At 38.7% G+C, this 21,775-nt stretch overlaps 1 protein-coding gene across 1 annotated transcript in view; it reads right to left on the reverse strand.

Annotated features, from left to right (window-relative positions):
• Positions 1–21,775, reverse strand: part of gfra2b (GDNF family receptor alpha 2b) — a 109,024-nt gene that overhangs the window by 71,490 nt on the left and 15,759 nt on the right. Inside the window, exon 3 of the mRNA XM_066714482.1 lies at positions 4,723–4,806. Coding sequence (XP_066570579.1) covers positions 4,723–4,806 — 84 coding nt within the window. The remainder of the gene's footprint in view (positions 1–4,722; positions 4,807–21,775) is intronic.

Consider the following 21,775-nt stretch of genomic DNA (forward strand, 5'->3'; position numbering starts at 1 on the left):
TTTTAATTAGTTCCCTGTGGGCATGTTAAAGTTCAAATTTGGGCCAGACATATTTTATAGTGTGAGCGGCAGTTTTCTGGAATGTGTTTTTATAGATCACAGTGTTTTTTTTTTTGCTGCAGGTCTTTCTATTTGCATTTCCGTTGTTTCGACAGACAGGCACCATAGAGCGCACAGATGCAAATGTTACAATTGTGTTTGATTGACTAAAAAAATAATACAAATTAAAAAATACAGGATGTGAACAATTTCCGGGACAATTACAAGGCCCATTATTTCGAACTGTAAAGTGTAAAGTTATAGCTACTCAAAACATTTGTGCCTGACTCAATGGCAATTACATCTCAATTAAATGCTTTACGAGTACATTTGCTTATTTATGGATTATTCTTTTCTTCAGTCATGAGCAAATTAACAATCCCTGTCAGCAGTGCTTACTTTGTAAAGGTCTCCTTGATTTCAGATATGTATTGTATTTCCCAACATGTGGCATGTCATATTTTCATAAAATATCATTATATGTAGGATGCACATTGAGTATTATAGTGTCAAATGTCAAATAATATGTCAAACAAAGCAAAGAAATATATGTATTTAACTATAATAATAATAATAATAATAATAATAATAATAATAATAATAATAATAATAATAATAATAATAATAATAATAGAAGCTATGCATTTTTTTTTTTTTTTTTTTTGTGAGTACAGTTAAATATGCAGGCTTCCAAAAACAAATTAATATGCATGCATCGCTGCTCCACTCATAACTTATTTGTTGTTTGTATATTAAGTCCTTTCGTGCAAGACAAGAACTCTGTAATTCATACTTTTGCTTCCTTATTTTCCTTAATACTGCATTAATTTCCCTAATGCAGTTACATAGGCTACTACTTCATATTGCATCAACACTGTAGACCATGAATCTACATCAGTGGCTTGTTGCCCCTGATTTGAATAGGCATTGCCATTGCAATTCTAGGTCAGCTGTGTTATGTAATACATGTGGTAATGGATGCCCAATGTGTTTATACAACATCCTATGTTGGGTTTATCTGTGCTGTTGGAGAATCTCACCCTTTAAGATCCAGAAATCAGTATATATATATATATTTTTTTTTTAATCTGCACAGCACACTTTATACGCAGTGTTCCTTACATCCAGACTGCTTTTTTATTGAATTCCACTTGTGCTTGTTAATTAGTTTATTGAACTCATTATTTATTTATCAGAGCCAATGTAACCCTGTGTCGAGGTCAAGGTGATGAGGTAAGGAGATCCCATAAAACCTACTGCGCTGTAGCCATGGATGACCCGGATTTGAAAAACAGTGGTTTATGGGATTAATTTTGAGAAAACTATTTGTCTTGGAACACATCAGGTACAACAGGAATTAAAGTTGTAGATGTTTGAAACCAAAATGGTTTGACCTTATCTGAATCCTAATGGCTATAGCATTATTGGTCCTAGCCCTAGCTCGCTTTCCTTACCCACAATCCTCTCTGCACTCAACTGAAATTTCAATGTACATCTAATATTTCTATGTAGTGTAGTATTCTTCTGCTTATTACGGGTTTGATATATTGTTGCTGGATCTAAACAGTAGTTAATGATCCAAAGGTGGATGTATACTACCCTTTGGTGACAATTAATTATGCTTCATGTTACATGCTATTGATTACTGCCCTCCTTTTCCATGGTGTTATACAACTTCAAGAGTCTTTGTTCAGAGCAGATGACTCAGTAACTAATACTGATAAATCACCACACACCCCAGACATTCATTTGGGGAAAACTGGGATATTAACTATAGTGGTTGCAACTGAATATACGTACATTTTCTTTTGTTATATGTTGAAAGACCCAGATGAAGTTTAGCAAAATAATATGCAGTGCCTATAGGAAGTGTTCATCCACCTTGGATGTTTTAACATTTTGTTGGGTAACAACCTGAAATCTTGATGCATATATATACCGTTTCAAGTGGCGAGCGCAGCTTTTCAAAACTACAGCTGATTTAGAACTCCCATGAACTGACTCAACAACTGAATTTAAAGCGCCTTTGCAGAGAGAAAAGCCAGGCATGGCAACTTCCATTAGTGGAAGAATATACTGTTGCTTTCTTGCTGTCTGGTGATTGCTTTGAGGGGAGTTTGGAATGTGAAAATTAAAATGATGTTGTCTATGCAGATATAGAAAGAATCCAGTTTAAGTTTCATAGAGTTTCATGGAATGGTGCATCCTGGTTTTTAAAGAATCACCAAACATTACAAAGGAGGGGCGGCAAAATGTACAGAGTGCAAAAATTGCCAGGGCTGCGGCTGGCAATACACAGTATAGTAGGAGACCTTACATTCAGATTCTGAAACCCCACGGACCAACAATGCCTCCTTGGGAGTGGAAATGTTTAAAAAATAGGTTGGCCTAATAGCATATGATTATGGTATTTGAATTTACTAATTTAAAATGTTTTATTTTGTATGTTTCCTTGTTAGCGTGTTATCTACAGTGGTGGCTTGAAAATGTGTTGAAAGTGCTTTACCTTGATGTTAAGCTTTATGCACGTTGTCACACTAAGCCCTCTGGTACTTCCGCTCCCCCACGTACATCCGCTTTGTCCCATTCACACTGTGCTCTGGCACCTCTTCATTTACAAATTAAGCACTGAGTGTTGCTTTTGTGTGTTTGGGGTCATTGTCCCACTGAAAGGTGAATCCTCCTCCCAGTCTTTTTTAGACTAAAGCCGGTTTTCCTTTAAAGATTCAACTGTATTTAACTCCATCCATTTTGCCTTCTACGCTGACAAAGCTTCCCAGTCCCTGCAGATTCAAACCATCACTATATCATGTTGCTGCCACCACCATGCTACCAGAGTAGGGTTGGTGTCACCTGGGTGGAGTTTGACCAGACATTGCATTAAGCCAATTGTTCAATTATTGTTCCATCAATGCCTGTAAAATCAAAATTGTATCCTGAATTGTTCTGCAAGGTCCTTGTTCTTCTTGGTAGTATCTTTGTTTTGAATGCATTGCCCAACTGTGGGACCGCACAGAAACAGGTGTATCTAATCTGATGTCATGCAACATACTTTTATTGCACACAAATGGACACCTATGAACTTATTGGTGGCACCTGAGCTTATTTAAGAACATCAGAGTAAAGGGGGTGAATATTTATCTAATGAAGACTTTTTGGGGGTTTTGATTTTATTTTGTCACACACACCCCTCCTTTTCACCACATTGAAAGTGTGACAAAGGTTGTGTAGATCAAAAGAAAAGAAAACAACATGTATGCATCAAGATTTCAAGGCTACTTAGAGGTATATAAAGAGCAATTTATGTATAAGTAGGGCTCCTGGATTTTGCATGACTGAAAGACACTATAAAAAGTCGGGCAAAAAGCAGGAGGACAACTCTAACAGAACCAGTAGTGACTGAGTAGTGTAGACAGTGGTAGTCAATCCAACCTCCACCACATTGCTCTTATCAAGTCACTGGGAAGGTCATGAAAAAGGAATTCATGACCTCACCATTTAGCCCAAGGGAATGCAAGACAATGGCACACATTGACCGCAGAGAGCGATGATTCAGACGCTAGAATCAACCAGACGCAGATGTGAAACAGAAATTAAATCTTGTATCTGTGGAAGTCATACAGTATGGGAATAAGTTACCAACTGAAAATCACTGCCTCTAGCCAGGCAGCTAGAGATTAAGCTAAAGTGAATTGGCTGAATAGATGGGGCACTAACCCTCTGCAGATCACCTTTTATGCTAAAGACATGGTGCTGTAAAGATCTGAGTCCCTACTGAAGTTGAGAACCGAGGGTAATTTGCTTTGAACTCACTGCAGACTCCAGAGCAGACATCAGAACACCATTTCTTCATATTTTGTAGTCTGTGCGTCCAATTATAATTTGTTTTACACCTATCCAGGGAGGTGTTGTAATCAGTTTTGGGACTGGGAACTTTAATCCTGCCCTGAAGGCTTCCTGCCATTTCATTTACAGTAATACTGCATTTTACAGTAATTCAGTCTTTTTAAAAAAAGGATAACTTACAAAATAAACAGCTTTTCAGACATCTGTACCAACCAATTTCTAGATACAGTGAGTAAAATCATCTTCCTGGTGTATTTTAAGTACACATGAATTGTAACATCCTCAGGCATCATAGATACTATTGCAACAAGAAAGAGGTATTTTATGAGCATGTCACAATTATCTAGAGAGACAGACAAATTATTTTGTGTTACAGCCTTAATTGGTTGACATACTATGCCTGGGAGAAAAAAAAAAAAAACACACTCATATTTATTGTAATGATTATCCAGATGTTAAAAGTGTCAGAACTGAATGTCTAAACCTGTGAAAGTGCCCATCAGTGACTTAGGGTGACTTCAGTGTAAATTAAGATCTTTCTTTATTCTATTTATACCCAAAGTCGTTGTCTCTAGCATCAGAAAGCTTGTGTTTTGACTTGTAGACAAGGAACACATGAGATCTAGTAATATTTAATTCTCAACCATTAACAAAACGTAAAAAGGTGAAAGTTTCTTTGATCAATTAATACCTTTGTTTTAAAACACTTAGATCAATGAACTGCAGAAGGAAACCTTTATAAAAAACTTGACTTCCATGACACATGCATAGATTACAGGAGGGTTTGATGTTGCAAGTCACTTGAAAAAGCAACCGTTCTGATGCATTTGCACTCACCTGAGATAATTGAAGCCAGTCCGAATGTATCCAAAAGGCGAAAAGTCACTGGCTCGTATGGCGATGTTTCATAAAACTCTTCCCCTGCAAGAAACAGAATGAGATCCAGTTTAATAATGTGTGAAACACAGACTTGTCAGTATTCCCTGTTTATTAAAGCTCTGATCTCTCGCCAGCAGAGTGTGAAGTTTTATCATTTTATTTTAATTGAAAGTGTAACCCTTCGAGTGTTCCAGCAGGGAGAATCTGAAAACACAGAATCTTATTTTTACGAACGGTTTGTGATTTCTACTTCACAAGATTAGTTGAAAATCCATTTGCGTTACAGATGTGCCAACAACACTTTAAATGCGTAGCAGGATAATCTAATCCTGGTGGTGCCAATTACAGACAAAGGGATGAGTTTACATGCTTGTAAAAAGTCATGACAGTGGAGGTAGAGGCATGGCCTGTTCTAAGGTGGTACCGCTGGTTTTCAATCTTGGTTAATACAGTATTAACTGAACAATCCCTGCCTTGGGACTATTTTGTTGTGTTGATTACAGTTTACTTTGTAATCAAGCATACACCAAATCTAATTTCAAACTGTAACCAGGCTTAACCACCATGAATATGACATGACAGAACTTTGAATAGACTTATGTACCAGCATGTAAAATGAGCCAACTGGTGGAAAAGAAGCTGCAAATCAAATCCATATATTTATGAATTGAACTCTACATGTCTGTTTTTTTACAAATGTATTCTAAATGAGGTTCAATTGAAACACCCTGTACCTTATGTTGCGTTACAAGCCTGAAACTACAGCTTGTGCATCCTGAAAAGACTGCAATTATTATTCAGCTGGAATCTTATGATGTCCATGCCTTGTACCCACAATATAAGAAAATATCATTGTACATTCATGTATACCAGTTCCAAAGGAATTTGTGTGTATCTAAGTGAAGAGGAATGGAATCATAGTGCCCTTTGAGAGAGGGGAAAATGGGATCCTTTTTTGATGTCATGTGTCTCCTGCTGGGCCCATCCGTGCTGCCTTGCTCAGGAAGAAAAATAAACGAAAACTGCGAACTTCAAGACATTGGGATGTGACAGGAACTTCATGGCAAATGGCAAATTAGCACTCAACTGCCTGTGTTGGAGCCCATTGCATTCCCAGATGGCTTGTAATCCGCTGCTTAAAATTCACAGCCATTCTATGTGATTTAGAGAAAAAGCTCCAGTGTGTAATTGGTTTGCATTTTGATCCTAATAAAAACATAACAAGGCCAGTGTTTAAGAGAATAGGCATGAAGAGGGCTGGTGGGTGGGTGTAAGTGATCCCAGGCCCACACCTTAAAATGATCTAGTACCCATAATGCCACCATGTTTATGTCATCCATGGGATACTTTAAGTCAGCTCAGGACCCAGACTCACAATAAAAATAAGCATTCCAAATTTGATCATATTAACAAATCAGTGTGACCGGTTTCAGTCTCACAATGATTAAGATGCATTGTCAAAAAATACATCTTCCGCTCTTTTTCCTTAGAAACTGTTACTCCTAAAGATGCTCAGAAATGGCAGCATCTTTACTTTCATATACTTTATGCAGGCTTAAACAACCTGTTAAAAGCTCAAGACTAACAAAAATGAATGCATGACTAAAAAAAATGAATATGTAAATGAATAAATAAAGAAATACATGTTTTGTTTTCATACAGTTGGTCAGAGGAGAGTTGAAATTGGGTGACTGGTAACAACACAGGTTTTGCAGCTCTTGTGCGGAAGAGGAAAATGCCAAAGGAGTCTTTTGCATCTGAAATCTGTTTACTATGTTAATTTATGCTTTGTCCCCCCTCACTAGCATTTTGAAATTAATTTATTTCATTTTGATCCTGAATCCCATCAGTTGGAGCCCAGAAGCTGGCTCACTGGCGGCTTGTTTATAAAGCATCTGACACTGGTGCAGGTATCCACTCCAAGAAAACTCTTGGAGGAATACACACTTAAATGCACAAGCATTACAGTGTCCATTTCAGTGCCAGTTGCATCTCTAAGCACTAGACAGTGTTGGGAATTGAAAGAGTAGCAGAGTTATTTCAATTCACTGTGTTTCGATAATAATTGATAAGTTTGTGATATTAGGAATAATGACACTATTGACATTGGGCAGGGATTAAATCAAAACTCTGACCCACCCGCTAATAGAAAACTACAGAACTGTACTCAGTTGCAACTTCATTTTTAGTTAGATGCCACTTTCTTCCAATCATACATGTATTCACTATGATGTACAGGTTTGTAGTTTTCTATTAGTGGGTGGGTCAAAGTTTTGATTCAATCCGGGACTTTGTAATTGTCTTTGTCTGTATGTGTGTGTTTTTGGTATGGCTTGTTCCTGTAATAAGAAGGGCACATTTTTAAGCTATTAGGAGAACCACTGTATTAATGCAAACTCGACAGGCATAAAAACTAATCACTTTGAAATTATAAACATATCTTCAAGGAATGAAATAAGCAGCATTATTAAATCTGTCATATGTCTGACCTGGAGATGAAATAAAGTAATAAAGGCAGTTTCATATTTTGTGCACACAAATACATACCAGGGGATTTTACTGAAACGACTTAAAAGCATATCGCTTTGTGTGATTGTGATGACTGATAAACATGAAAAAAATGAGCTTATCTCTCAGAAAGGGAAGCTAAAATGGGGGGGCAAAATGTGTGTTTAGGTTAGATTTCATCTTGTCTTCAATGTGGAGCAGCAGGATTAAAAAGGTGAACTGTACAGATGACATCAAAGCTTATTTTATCAGTGATTTCAAAAAGGATCAGAGACCTTCATGTGATATCATATAAAAAGTCTGAAGCATAAGTTCTACCATTTAAAAAAAATAAATAAAAAAGAATCAAAGACTTGAAGACTAGACATGCTTACAGGTCATACATAAATTTGGAACCAGTCTGGGCAAACCTAAATAACTCTCATTCACTTTCCAACTGTAAGGTGTTGTACCCTATTCAAGTGAAGTGTCCTCTCTTGAATTAGCTAAACGGTAGACATCTGTACATGGTATTAATGGAAGTAATCTGAATCATATTTCCTTTTATATTTAAAAGAAAAGTCAAGCCTGGTCATGTATCAGCTCCTATGAAGGCCCGTGCCTTCCTTGCTTTAGCTCAGGTCAGGGTGAGAACACAATGACAGAAAACTGGTCCTTTCAAAGAAATAAACTGGCCTAGTTGAGACTACAAAACTGATGCTGAGCTATTGTGAAAAATAAAAAAATAAAAGTCTAATATAGTGTCAACTTTACTTAGATCGTTGCATTGCTTATAAATAAAGTACTTCATTGCCTTTACAAAACACACAATTGAATTCCAAATTGACTGACAGCACTTTATGACAGAAACTTGTTTGCAACACATTCATTTTTATGGAAGCATCGGTGTCATTTGTAAAAGAAGGAGGTTAACATGCCGTAGCCTTGGTCCTAATCAGTGATTCCAAAAGTTTATGGTACATGGCAAGCGTTTCACTCACCCATTATATAATGGCCACATGTCAAGTGTGTGGAGTGAGTCATATTTCTTTGCCTGTTTTCATATTTTACAGGCAAGTAAATATCTCTCCACAGGTTACACATGAGCATTCATTACATACACTGCTGGTATGACTGGTATGATATGATTATGTAAGATAATTGCTTAGAATTGATTAAAGCCATTTTTTGGGGTTGTTGATTTTTTTGTATTATTACTTTTTGCTTGTTTAAGTCACTTCAGTCCTAATTAGTAATTGGCAGGGTAACATCATTTTTCATCATTTAGTTGTGACTTAACTCTCAATATTCCCATAGTTATAGAGTATTCAGTATGTATATGTATGGTTTGTTCATTTTGTAGGAGTTGAAAACATATTATTTTTATTATTTCAATTAACTTTTTTTTTTTTTAATTGAACAGGTTGTCAGACATTTCTTTCATCTTACAATCAACACAACAGGCAGCAATTATGGCCACATTGTGCAAGTGGCTATTTTCCAGCTCTACGGGGGATCTTCATTTCAGATTTCAGCTCCAACTGTCTTTCATTCTGTTCTCAGCCCTTTGTCTGTTACTGTCTGCCACTGCTCTCCAGAGAGGAGCTTGAAGGCACTGGGAGATGGTAACGCTTCACAAAGAGACAACGTTTACCAATATGCTCTGGCTAAATAATTCTAGCGGGGATTTATTTTGTTGTTGTTGTTGTTGTTGTTGTTGTAAAGTTTCTTTTCCCTGTCCTTTTCAATCTCAGATCAACAGAGATTCTGCGGTGAGAGTGATTGAAGATAGCAGATTCAAGTCTTAAGCTTCATATGATGAGCAATCTATTAAAGACAATGGACAAATCTTGGGAAATCTCTGTCACACTAATAAGGTGGTGTGATTGCTCATTCATTCATATTTGAATATCAAAGGACTAACAATTTGTCATCTAATTCAGCTGATGTTAATCACACATATAACATGGTTAGGGTTTGGTTTTAGGGTCAGGATTAGAGTTCATGCGCTCAACAGATGTGCATGAGGTATTGATGTATTTATCCTATGGTATTCATAAAATAGTTCATGAGGAATCACACCGCATTATTTTAAAGTGTTCCCGAAATCTCTTTTAAGAATTGAGAGAGCATTATAAGAAATCTGTTCTGGTTTTGTGAGCACTGTTAAAACTAAATGTGTTCTCAATTTTAGCTGAATATTTTAAGGACAGTAATACTAAATAAGCTCCATGTATGTCTTATTTCATAAACCAAGATATCACAGAATGTATAATGCATTACCATGTTCCAAATATTTTGTCAGAATCACAATACACTTTTGGTGTTGGTGACGCAGAACTATGGCAAAACTGAAGCTCAAAGCTAATGGTTTTGTAAAATTAGTTCAGTTATCAAAGTTACAGCAAATATAGTAAAAATAACTTCATTTTTAATCAGAGTACTAACTCTTTAATCATATTAAGGTATGATGTGATGAAAAACACTTCATATCTTTGGGTTCTGCACATTATTTTTCTTAGAAGGTGAAAATGACAATAATGCTTTCTTCTGTTTTTAATCTTATTTGCTTTTCTTCATGTTTTTTTGTTTTGTTTTCATAAGTGAGATGACCTGCACTAAAACCGAACTTAATACGTCGGTGTTAGGGACCAATGTAGCTTGACATAAGTTTTAATACATGGTAACACTTTAAAATAATGGGCATTAATTCCTCATGAATTCTGATAGTAACACAGGAAAAACACATGAATACATGACGTAATTCTTAATTCTTACGTTAATTTGTAATGATTTATAGGCTCTTATTCATATGGAATTATTTTTTAATAAATGAAGTAGATCATTATATATATATATATATATATATATATATATATATATATATATCATGTCTTCACACACTATCGGAATTCATGAGGAATTAATGCCCATTATTGTAAAGTGTTACCTAATACAGGTATATATGCTATTTACATTCTTAGGGTCCATAAGATAATTTACATTGCCTGAACCACTAAATGCTGAACAACTTCTCCATCAATAATGTAATAACATAGGGATGGGCATCATGTCCTTACTTCGTTTTACTTTTTTATCATATAATATTTCTAAGCACTGACTAACACAGAAAAGCATTTTAGTAAAAAAAAATAAAAAAATGCAGATCATTTTAAATATAAAAAAATCACCTTAATCAATCTTTTTTATCTTACCTTGAGGTGAGTTTTGCACAATATAGGCATGACTGGAGATTGGGATTGAGATTGTTGGAGAGGATTAGGATGCAAATTTTGAGTTTTATTTAGTTTTATTTATGTGCATTTATTTATTTATGTTTAGTATAGACCCTTAGCCACTTTACACAAGGAGAATTTTAAAGCATTACAAAACGTGGAGTAGTACAATCAAAATGATACTTGAAATGTTACTTATACTAAGGTGTTGTCAAAAATGACGTACCAATGCAAGTGCAGGGATTTTTTATGTGGTGTTCCTCAAAAATTCAACAAAGTTGGTGAGAAACAACAATCTAGCAGGAACCCCTGTAATATAAATCACCTAAATGTCTAAATTGAAGAAAAACTCCCTGATTCAATAGGACAGGTGGAGACTTTGATGTGTGAAATGATCAATATTATACAGATGGAAGAGACTTTCTTCTTTGAAGTCTTATATGTGCGTGTGTGCATTTACATATCACATTTGTGACCAATCCATTGGCTAATGACACAGATTCTCAATTACAAGAAAAGGCTTCTGTAATATCTATAGGTCAGGTTATAGAAAAACCTTGCTGCTCTGTAATTACACCCTAAAAGCTAATATTTAATTTTGGTTAAGTAGTGCAATCTTTGCTCAACAAGAAAAGCAAAGATCGGGCAACGTTAAATGTGGTACTGAAATGGACAACTTTCACCCTACAGGAAACCAATTGGATCAATACAAGGAAAAAGTGAGAATGTTTTCGAAGTTAAAGCGATGATGCTGTATGCAGTTTTCCGAGAGCTGGTTTCACAGACCCAGATTAGCCCTTGTCTTGGACTACCCAATGTAATTTTAGTTAGAGTAGTGCAAGGCTAGTGCTAGTCAAGGTCTATAAAACCATTAAATGTTATTTCCATTAAATTCCTCTAAATTAATAAAGTGCTACACTGGCATCTTAGGGTAAGGTAATGGAAGGTCAATGTGATATACAGTTAGGTCCATAAATATTTTGACAGTGACACAATTGTCATCATTTTGGCTCTGTACACCACCACAATGGATTTGAAAGGAAACAATCAAGGTGTGCTTTAAGTGTAGACTTTCATCTTTAATGTGATTGTAGTTACATCCAAATTGGGTGAACAGTGTAGGAACATAATCATGAATTAAATTGTGAGTTTCAATACTTGGTTGCAAATCCTTTGCAGCCAATGTTTGCCTGACGTCTGGAACCCATAGACATCACCAGATGCTAGGTTTCTTCCCTTGTGATGCTCTGCCAGGCCTGCACTGCAGCTGTCTTTAGTTCCTTCTTGTTCTTGGGGCGTTTTGCTTTCAGTTTCAAAACAAACCAATCAGAGAGAAAGCAAAAACATTAGGTGTGGCCAAATCAAATTAAAAAGACATTAAAAATAAAGAACACACAGGTGAGCTCAGGAACACCAAAAGGGCTGGAAGACCATTGAAAACAACTGTGATGGATGACAGAATAATTCTTTCCCTAGTGAAGAAAAACCCCTTCACAACAGTTGGCCAGATCAAGAACACCCTCCAGGAGGCAGGTGTATCTGTGTCAAAGTCAACAATCAAGAGAAGACCAGTTTAAATACAGAGGGTTTACCACAAGATGTAAACAGGAAACAGGAAGACCTGATTAGAGTTTGACAAAAAACAGCTAAAGAACCCTGTACAATTCTGGATCAACATCCTATGGACAGATGAGACAAAGATCAACTTCTATCAGAATGATGGGAAGAAAAGAGTATGGAGAAGGGAAGGAACTGCTCATGATCCGAAGCATACCACCTCATCTGTGAAGCATGGTGGAGGTAGTGTTATGGCATGGGCATGTATGGCTGCCAAGGGAACTGGTTCCCCTGTATTTATTGATGATGTGACTGCTGACAAAAGCAGCAGGATGAATTCTGAAGTGTTTAGGGTTATATTATCTGCTCAGATTCAGCCAAATGCTTCAAAACACATTGGACGGTGCTTCACAGTGCAGATGAACAATGACCCGAACCATACTGTGAAAGCAACCCAATACTTTTTTAAGGCAAATAAGTGGAATGTTCTGCAATGGCCAAGTCAATCACCCCACCTGAATTCAACTGAGCATTTCACTTGCAGAAGGCAAAACATCCCAAGAACAAGCAGGAACTAAAGACAACTGCAGTGCAGGCCTGGCAGAGCATCACCAGGGAAGAAACCCAGCATCTGGTGATCTCTATGGGTTTCAGACTTCAGGCAGTCATTGAAGTATTGAAACTCACAATTTCATTAATGATTATGTCAGTTTGTCCAAATACTTTTGAGGCCCCTAAAACTGGGGGGGGGGGCATATATAAAAATTGATGTAATTCCTACACCATTCACCCAATTTGGATGTAACTCCCCTCCAATTAAAGATGAAAGTTTACACTTAAAGCACATATTCAGTGGTTCCTTTCAAATCCATTGTGGTGATGTACAGAGCCAAAAAGATGACAATTGTGTCAGTCCAAATATTTATGGATCTAACTGTGTCTCTCTCCCTCTCTCTCTCTCTCAATAGGTGCACTAATGCAGTGCTCTTTGTCAGAACCTTCTTATTTTAGAAGTCAAGTTGTTGAACTGTGCTAATGCATTATGTATAACAACCCTCAAAGTTAATCAAACACAAGTTTTATTTCAGCAAAATAAAGGTTCTGTTATTCTTTGGGTGTTGGTCCTTTAGTCCATCCAGAAACATGAATCCAAAAGCACTTTATTGAAGAGAGAAAAAATAGCAAAAAAAATAGCTCAGCCAAGGCATTTATCTCAACAGCGCTCTATCAGCATACACTTCCTTATTTTTGAAGTAAGCCATGAACCTGGAATTAATTTGTATTATATACTTTCAAGAAATGCAAGCTTTTCAAAGACCAGATTGTATGACTTAATTGCCTTCAAGACAGACACATTGTTAGCATTAATGCCTTAAAGAAATAGTACACACAATTTAAGTTTAAAGTTAGCCCATTCGAAAAGCTAATTCTTAATTAATTAATTGATTAATTAATCTTAATGTAGGGTGGCACGGTGGTTAGCGCTGCTGCCTCACAGCCCACAGCTTGGTTCAAGTCCTGGCTCAGGGTACCTGTGTGTGTGTGGCATTTGCATGTTCTCCCAATGTCCGTTTGGGTTTTCTCCACGCACTCCGGTTTCCTCCCACTGTCCAAAGACATGTGGGGTAGGTTAATTGGTCTCGCTAAATGCCCTATTTGTGTGTGTGTTTACCAGTGATGGACTGGAGTCCTGTCCTGGGTGTATTCCTGCCTTGTGGCCTATGCCTGCTGGGATCAGCTCTGGCTTCCCTGTGACCCTCACCAGGATAAGTAGTTTTGAAAATGAATGGATGGATCTTAATGCATTGCCAGAAAAAAAACATTTTCTTTATACATTGTTTAAACACACATACAACCTATATACAGACGGGTGACAAATTAAAGGAAAAAACAATATAAAGTGTCTCAGTGAGGTGTTGGGCACCACGAGCCCCATTCTTCCAAAAGATATTCCCTCATTTGGTGTTTTGATGATGGTGGTGGAGAGCGCTGTCTAACACGTCGGTCCAAAATCTCCCATAGGTGTTCAATTGGGTTGAGATCTGGTGACTGCGAAGGCCATAGCATATGATTCACATCATTTTCATACTCATCACACCATTCAGTGAGCCCTCGTGCCCTGTGGATGGGGGCATTGTCATCCTGGAAGAGACCATTCCCATCAGGATAGAAATGTTTCACCATAGGATAAAGGTGATCACTCAGAATAACTTGGTAATGATTTGCAGTGACCATTCCCTCTAAGAGGATAAGTTGTCCCAAACCTTGCCAGGAAAATGCCCACCACAGCATAACAGTGCCTCCGGACCCCCTCACTATAGGGGTCAAACAGTCAGGCCTGTACCATTCTCTTGGTGTCACCACACATACACTCGCCCACTTGTCATGAACACTAGCCAGTTGAGAGTCTTTGTGACTAATGACCCCTCTTTCAAAGTCATTTAGATCCTTCCCTCTTGCCATCTTGATCCAAAATCGAGGTCTGCAGGGCCTGCTCAGCATTAATATACATGCCACAGAGAATGATAGGATGTTAATTGCTTAATTGCATCATGCAATACACCTGTTTGGAGGCATCTGCATTTCTTATGTTCCTCCACTCATTTATTTAGTTTTTAATTTAATTTGTCACCCGTCTGTATATATATATATATATATATATATATATGGCATCTTTTATATTGCATTGCAGTATTAACTGACTATCAGCCTACAGTGAGGGAAAAAAGTATTTGATCCCCTGCTGTTTTTGTACATTTGCCCACTGACAAAGAAATTATCAGTCTATAATTTTAATGGTAGGTGTATTTTAACAGTGAGAGACAGAATAACAACAAAAAAATCCAGAAAAACGCATTTCAAAAAAGTTATAAATTGATTTTCATGTTAATGAGGGAAATAAGTATTTGACCCTTTCGACTTAGTACTTTGGTGGCAAAACCCTTGTTGGCAATCACAGAGGTCAGACGTTTCTTGTAGTTGGCCACCAGGTTTGCACACATCTCAGGAGGGATTTTGTCCCACTCCTCTTTGCAGATCCTCTCCAAGTCATTAAGGTTTCGAGGCTGACGTTTGGCAACTCTAACCTTCAGCTCCCTCCACAGATTTTCTATGGGATTAAGGTCTGGAGACTGGCTAGGCCACTCCAGGACCTTAATGTGCTTCTTCTTGAGCCACTCCTTTGTTGCCTTGGCTGTGTGTTTTGGGTCATTGTCATGCTGGAATACCCATCCACAACCCATTTTCAATGCCCTGGCTGAGGGAAGGAGGTTTTGACGGTACATGGTCCGTCCATCGTCCCTTTGATGCGGTGCAGTTGTCCTGTCCCCTTAGCAGAAAAACACCCCCAAAGCATAATGTTTCCACCTCCATTTTTGATGGTGGGGATGGTGTTCTTGGGGTCATAGGCAGCATTCCTCCTTCTCCAAACACGGCGAGTTGAGCTCGATTTTGGTGTCATCTGACCACAACACTTTCACCCAGTTCTCCTCTGAATCATTCAGATGTTCATTGGCAAACTTCAGACGGGCCTGTACATGTGCTTTCTTGAGCAGGGGGACCTTGCGGGCGCTGCAGGATTTCAGTCCTTCATGGCGTATTGTGTTACCAATTGTTTTCTTGGTGACTATGGTCCCAGCTGCCTTGAGATCATTAATAAGATCCTCCCGTGTAGTTCTGGGCTGATTCCTCACCGTTCTCGTGATCATTGAAACTCCATGAGGTGAGATCTTGCATGGAGCCCCAGACCAAGGGAGACTGACAGTTATTTTGTGTTTCTTCCATTTGCGAATAATCGCACCAACTGTTGTCACCTTCTCACCAAGCTGCTTGGCGATGGTCTTGTAGCCCATTCCAGCCTGTGTAGGTCTACAATCTTGTCCCTGACATCCTTGGACAGCTCTTTGCTGGAGAGTTTGGAATCTGATTGATTGATTACTTCTGTGGACAGGTGTCTTTTATACAGGTAACGAGCTGAGATTAGGAGCACTCCCTTTAAGAGAGTGCTCCTAATCTCAGCTCGTTACCTGTATAAAAGACACCTGGGAGCCAGAAATCTTGCTGATTGATAGGGGATCAAATACTTATTTCACTCATTAACATGCAAATCAATTTATAACTTTTTTTAAATGCGTTTTTCTCTCACTGTTAAAATACACCTACCATTAAAATTATAGACTGATCATTTATTTGTCAGTGGGCAAACATACAAAATCAGCAGGGGATCAAATACTTTTTTTCCCACACTGTATACAGATTTTGTAAGTGACAAAACACCAAGCACAAAATGGAAGGAACATAAACACAGTATAATCTTGCTGTTTGTTTTGGGCTGAGATACTTTACAAATATACACACACACTCACACACAGAATATGTGGTGAAAAACATCATTCACACCATTGTCTGGTCCAGCCAACCATGTTGATTATTGGTGTATGATGTTCATTGATGGGTAGCAGTGATGCTCAAGGGTGTGGAAGTTCAAACAAAATGAATTTTTGTAACACTCTCTTCCTCCATCTCTGCCAAGTAGCTTACTGTTAATCTCAACTCCTCCCTCTCCTTCCCCCATCTCTCTCTTCTCTCCTGCGGTCTCTGTAAATTACATGTTCAAGATCTGCCCTTTCTAACCAACCTACTCTACTGTTCTAGTTGCCCCCCTATATGTTCTAAGTTTGTTTACAGCTCAAGATATTTTATTTGGCTTCTGTGTTACAGCAAACCCACCCCCCTCCAACAAATGCAGATTTTGCAAATTTACATAAACTGCTTTCATTTCTAAATCTATCATCCAAGCACTCTGAAATGAACTCTAGAAAACATTGTCCCAATGCACTATAAATAGTACACAAACAAATTATAACTGATACAAACAACAATAAACCATTGCATACATTTTTAAACTGATTTATTCAGTTTAATATTTATGTTTATAACTGATGCAAGATTGGCAGTGGGTCTAAACTGTATTTACTGTGAAAATGACTAACTGGAGTGCTCGTATTGTGACTGTGGCATGTATTATTATTAACTTCTGATTAACTATTATATGATTAGAAGCATCAGGTATAAGAAATTTCTCTTTTGGTTGAATGTGAAAAACACAAAATTTATGCTGTATCTGTAATTACAGTAAAAAATACTTTGTGGTATGCAATGTGAAAGAGAAAATGTAATTCACCGTGTTATCTTTCAAGTCGGAAGCACTGTCCAAGGGGGGGGGGGGGGGTTCTGCGTACTTCCGTAGGAACCCGATCTAAATGTCACTTTATCAAAGCTGCCATTGACCCCTGCACACATCACTCAGAACAAGTCCCTCCCACTATCTGTTCTATAACACGTGACAGCGCAGGTTCGTCCTCTTTTGCCATTGCGCTGGACTCGAGAACATAAGCTCTCTGTGTCTGTGTTTGTAACAAACATTCAAACTGCGTATTTCGGCTGGCTGGCTCACTTCATAGTGTTGTTCACCACCGTTTTCACTATACATCGTCTGTGTCTTGTGTGTGTTTAGTTATTATTGATAGCTAATCCCGATTCTGTCCCGTCCGCGCACCGGAGGTCCGGCTGCGCTTTCGGTTTCAGTTTCGTTCACAAGAAGAGCCTTTAAAAATAATAGTCGTGTTCCTGTAAACCAGGACCAGGAGTTTTGAGCAGTGATCCAGACTTCCCCCGAGTGAACTCCACCTTCACTGCACTGGTCTCCTTAACCCCACTGTCCATGGAGTCACGTGACTTGGCCTGTCCTGGCAGGCAATGTCGCGTGACGGAGACCCTGCTCCGGAGGGCCTACGAGGCTGGAGCCCAAGCAGCTGGCCTGCGTAACACTGAAAGCCTGCTGGCCCTTTACCTGGCCCAATTGGCTGAGGCCCCGGACCCAGCCACTGCATCACAGGCCCCGCTCCCTATCAGGAAGATAGTGGTGGCGGCCGACCTGCTGGTTAATGTGATGCATCACAGCGCAAGGGCAACTGGACGCTCCTTGGCAGCTATTGTGGCGGCTTGCCACCAGCTCTGGCTGTCACAGGCAAGACAAGTGTCTGTCACGAACAGGACCCACCTCATAGATGTGCCCATGTCGCTGGGCTGTACTTTTGGCCCCTCCATGGAGAAGATGCTGATGCGCACTCCCCCAGGAGAAGGAACAGTCCCTGCAGCGAGCAAGGGTCTGCCTGGTTACACTCTCGGCCCAGCCTCGCAGGCAGCCTTCAGGAGCTCGATGTCTCTCGACCTTGGCTCCCATGCAGCAGCCCAGGCAGCAATCTCGGCCCCCGAGTGGCATGGTTTGGGTCCACTTATCCCCTTAGAGGGAAGGGTCACTGCAAATCATACAAAGTTATTCTGAGTGATCACCTTTATCCTGTGGTGACACATTTCTATCCTGATGGAAGTGGTCTCTTCCAGGATGACAAAGCCCCCATCCACAGGGCACGAGGGCTCACTGAATGGTTTGATGAGTATGAAAATGATGTGAATCATATGCTATGGCTTTCGCAGTCACCAGATCTCAACCTATTTGAACACCTATGGGAGATTTTGGACCGACATGTTAGACAGCGCTCTCCACCACCATCTTCAAAACACCAAATGAGGGAATATCTTTTGGAAGAATGGTGTTCCATCCCTGTTCTGGTGGCTCGTGGTGCCCAACACCTTACTGAGATATATGCAAAACGCACTTCCTTAAGAAACTATAAAACACATCTTCTGTTTTGTAGAGCTGACAGAAACACCACTAGGTTGGATGAGGCAGCTGGTAATAATGAATAGGCTTAAACCATACTGTTTGAATGTTTGTTTGGGCCCAAGCAAACAGGTTATAAAACGTATGCATTCGGACATTCTCTTCTTCAAGTCGGTCACTTATACTTTTCCAGACACAATTCTTTTCCGTACAATTAATGTTCCGTATCATATAAAATAATGCTAGCAGAAAATATTTTGCCTCCAACCCCCTAACCACCCCCCCACCAGCTAGTTATCTATGGGCAGTAGTAAAGGTGCACAGAAGCACAGCCTAACTGTTTTCTCGAAAACAGGAGTGCAGACTAAATTGATGGAGGAATGGAACAACACTTTAAGTGCCACCATCAAGTAATTTGCAGACTTCATGCCCTTAAGGCTGTCAGCACCTAGCAGATTGGACTCCCAGAACAATTCCCAAATACACTCTATTGATTTCGAGCCAAACTATTATCCAACATTGAAGGGGATGCCCAGTTTCTTTTCCCAGTGCATTTGTAGTTGAAAGTGTTCACATTTTTCAATTGAATTAATATTGTCCAGTTACTTTGGTTTAATATTGCTGTTACCTTGTGCATCCATGATAAATGTACATAGTTTGTTGAATTGAATGCTGATTCAGTTTTCAAGGGGTAAATACCTTAAACTAGAACTATATGTATATGTGTGTATATAAATACTTAGGATGTTTGTAATGTGTGTAAAACAACTTCAGTTTTCAGTCCACATTTGCAGGCTAAATAAGTGTAATAGAAACAAATTTGATTATGAAGTAACAGATGTTTCTCACTTTCCTTTTTCATTTTTTTTAATAAAAGATATACCGCCCCCAATGGGAACCTTGAACACACAGAGGTAAGTACCAGCCTTTTCTACAGCTGTTTCTGTTCAGTAGTAAAAGATAGTGATAGCACAGATGTTGTTGACCATCACCAGTATCTCTGTCCTCATATCTTTAGCTCTTAATCTCTGCTTTACTTGCTGCTTCTCACTCAGAATATAATCACCTAATAAACAAAACAAGCAGTGCCAGCTGAGCAGAGCGAGACACAGCAGGAGAAGAAGCCTAAGACCAATATAACTTAATTTAAAATACTCTTGTTTCTCAGCTGCTTTTTGACCCTGAACCAACAGGTCAGCATTAAAGGAGAAAACTAAAGCAAAGCATAATGCTCTTAGCAGTGCCTAATGTATTTATTAATACTTATTTTCCATTCTCAGGCATAATCAAGTTAAAGAGATGATGGGAATATGTTTCTTAAATCAATGGTGCAAATATTTCTGCAGCTTGAAAGTATCCCAAGAATATGGCCTACTTGGCTATACAATCCCACCCAAAACCCAGTGGAAATATTGTCTATTGCCTGCTCAGTTTGAGAAAAGGGGGATACAAGTTTGAAAGCAGTCTTATAGCCTAGTTTATAGTCTGTCAGCTCTACTATTACTACAAAGCCAACAACTGATCACCTTTATTTTAAGAAAACGCCTTTACCCTCTGATGGGACAGAAAAGTACAGATTTTTTTTATTCTGGCAGCACCACTTTTTTTTTTTTTTTTTTTGTATTGTTTCTTTTGCCACTGAAATATGGAAACCGGAAAGATTTGAATTTCACAAGACCTCTGACCTGTACTTCGTCGTCCCATAGTGTAATTATAGTGGACATTTTTGTTACTTGCATGTTATACCTTCCACTTGTCCACATTGAATTTCATCTGCCAGGTGTCGGCCCACAACTGAATATTAGTCCCTTTGAATAACCTGAGCTGCCGAGATTGTATCTGCTGAGCCACCTATTTTAGTATCATCTGAAAATTTGACAAGTTTGCTAACTATCCCAGAGTCCAGATCATTAAATATAGATTAGAAAATGCACCAAATACTGATCCCTGTGGAACTCCACTAACAACCTCACTCCAGTTAGAAGTAACTCCTCTTATCGACACCCTCTGTTTCCTATACATCAATGTACTTACATTACCCTGAATACCTACAGCTTCCATGTAGAGAGAGAAATACACTACGACAAAAGACCTCCCAATATGGGAGGTTTAAACACCATAGCCAGCTCATATACACAATGAGCCCCATTACACTGATCAGATCCCATATTGAATACTCTGTATAACTGTGGTTGTCATGTCATAAGGAGAAACTCTGCTTCCCTACCATTGGTATCAAGAAGAAGACCGATGATTTGTGGCCTTGAAGGCTTTTACTACACAGAAATATTCATGCTGAATTAACACTGAGACAATTACTAGGGCAAAGAGCAAGTGCTTTTAAAACTGAAAACAGGAACATATTCTCTACACAGACGGGGGTGGGAGTGTGCAACAAGCTGCTCGGCCATGTTGGCGAAACAGACTCCCCTAGGATTCGACAAGAAACAACTAGATCAACTAGATGAAATCCTTGAATCAATTAGTTATGAGCATGCCATCATAAGAAGCCTTCTTTCCTTTGTAACCTTTCTTGTGGCCTTATGTTCTCAATTACAGGCAGGGGTGGGGATGAAGCAAATTACAGTGACAGACAGGAGCCTAGATAACACAGCCCTCCTGCAATTAACAAATGGGGATAACGAGAAGGGATATCTAGATATCTAGAATTCCTCAGTTTAAAACCTTTGAACAGACACTTGCTAAACATGGGGCCGTTTCTCAGAACCCCACTGACACAATCCGATTAAACACTCAAATGGGGCATCCAAAGAGAAGTCAACATGCTGTGCAGTCATTTAAGAGGGGCAAACTCCTGAACTGCTATGGTCATGACCTAATTGCCTTTAAATCTTTCTGAATGTTTGAGCTTATTGCATTCGTGGAAACAGCATCTGCATTTGGTATAAGGAAGAGCCACGATGGGAGATCAATTATTCAAGGCTTTGTTTTCTGTGTGTGTGTTAGTATATATTTATTTTGTGCCCATGTAGTGAAGAAAAATAACTTGAGCAGAACGCTGTTAATCATTTATTTGTATGTGCAT

This window comes from Amia ocellicauda, chromosome 9 (assembly GCF_036373705.1).
Source record: "Amia ocellicauda isolate fAmiCal2 chromosome 9, fAmiCal2.hap1, whole genome shotgun sequence".
Taxonomy (NCBI): Eukaryota; Metazoa; Chordata; class Actinopteri; order Amiiformes; family Amiidae; genus Amia; species Amia ocellicauda.